The 1,616-nt window shown below is 38.0% G+C and overlaps 1 protein-coding gene across 1 annotated transcript in view; it reads right to left on the bottom strand.

Annotated features, from left to right (window-relative positions):
* Positions 1-1,111: 1,111 nt before the first annotated feature.
* The window catches only part of LOC107087660 (N-acetylmuramoyl-L-alanine amidase-like), a 4,147-nt gene continuing 3,642 nt past the window's right edge, over positions 1,112-1,616 (bottom strand). Inside the window, exon 5 of the mRNA XM_015379349.1 lies at positions 1,112-1,240. Coding sequence (XP_015234835.1) covers positions 1,238-1,240 — 3 coding nt within the window. The 3' untranslated portion in view covers positions 1,112-1,237. The remainder of the gene's footprint in view (positions 1,241-1,616) is intronic.

The following is a 1,616-nucleotide window of genomic DNA, read 5'->3' on the forward strand; positions in this document are numbered from 1 at the left end:
ATAAGTAATGGAGAAAAGTATAGATACCTAAAAAGTGTACCTAAGTACGGTAACGAAGTATTTGTACTTTGTTACTTGACACCTCTGCTTATAGTGTTCCGTTTGTCTGTTCCTGACCTGTTTCTGTCTTCAGACCTTTGAACTTGCCTGCCGCTTTTCTGATCTGTTTGCCTGACCTGTGTTCAGACTCCTGTTGGCTTCTACTTTGGATTGTTAAGGCCTCCACCCGAATATTATGGTGTGTCTAAACAAACAAATCTGGTTAAACGGCATTAATAGCAATGGAATAATCAAAGAAAATGATCCTGGCAGTGATGTCTGCCTTGTCTAAATAACAGTGTGTTTGTTGCAGCTGAAGATATAATAGCATCTTCAGCTCCATCTCCACGGTGATAAATAAACTGTACCCCACAGTACTTCATGATGTGGGGTGTCAGGGCAACAGGTCATTTAGGGATAATAGCTGAGATTTATTTGGCACTGGTCTTCTACTCTACATCACTGTCTGGCTAATGTTGACGAGGTGCTGTAGAAACCCACAGAGCTGCTCAGGCTTTCAGGATTCTCGGACTGACACCATGAGGACCTGGTGATTCATTACAATTCAGTCTCTCCATTTGACTTTTAGAGACAGACAAGTGAAAGGTGCAGGCAGAGGAAATAGCCTCTTCTTTGGTTGGAAGTTGCTCTTTTTTCTTGTTTGTCATTTCCCTCAGATCACTGCTGATCCAGACTTTATAAGTGAGAAAAAGTCTCAGTGTTCTGGTAGGCATTGTGTTATCTACAAATAATTTCATATTAAGTCACACTCTCAGTCTTTTGACCTGATGTCCTCTTCACATTGCTGGCACAGTGCCTCCTCATGTGTCCCCCTTTTACACTAACTGTTTTCATTGAAGTAGGCTATTGAGTCAAAGAGATTATTCACTGTCTAAATAGTTTTTATCATTCTAGTACCCTTTTTAGGGAGGATTTGATCACTTTTTGCCCCATGATGCAGGGTTGTTTAAACCATATTGCAAAGTTGCATCCCTATCTTGGTTGAAAAAACTACAGAAGTCCAAAACATTTAGATTTTATTTTTTCAAACAGACAATTGATCGAAAGAATACTTCACATTTTACAGAATTAGGCAACAATTAACTCATTTGAACAAACTGAATCTTTATTGAATAGTGGTTTTGTTTTTTTGTCTTCACTTTTCATCTTCCAAGGCTCATGGATTTCATTTCTTGGCTCACTGTAAATAGAAATAGAAAATGTTAGAACAAGGCAGCGTTGGCTGGCCAAAAGAGGGCGCTAGGGTGCCGCCCCACCAGCCCAATAACCTTGATTAAGACATTAAAAAGACAAATTGAAATTAAAATATAAAATGTATATTTCATAATTTATATCAATAAAAAACATTTTGAAATATATTGATATTAATGTTTTAGATGAGCAGGATAAATATTTAATCTTTAATGACGAGTAAAGTGTCATTTCATTTTTCATCGGATTGGTGATATATTTCTGCCCTAAGACGCACAAATGTTTGCCCATTGACTCTCTTTAGAAGGTGTACATGCGGTTCAGCTCCTCTGCAATACAGAAGTGTATGAGTCTTGTGAGGGAAG

This window comes from Cyprinodon variegatus, unplaced genomic scaffold (genome assembly GCF_000732505.1).
Source record: "Cyprinodon variegatus isolate N-32 unplaced genomic scaffold, C_variegatus-1.0 Scaffold190, whole genome shotgun sequence".
In the NCBI taxonomy this organism is placed as follows: domain Eukaryota; kingdom Metazoa; phylum Chordata; class Actinopteri; order Cyprinodontiformes; family Cyprinodontidae; genus Cyprinodon; species Cyprinodon variegatus.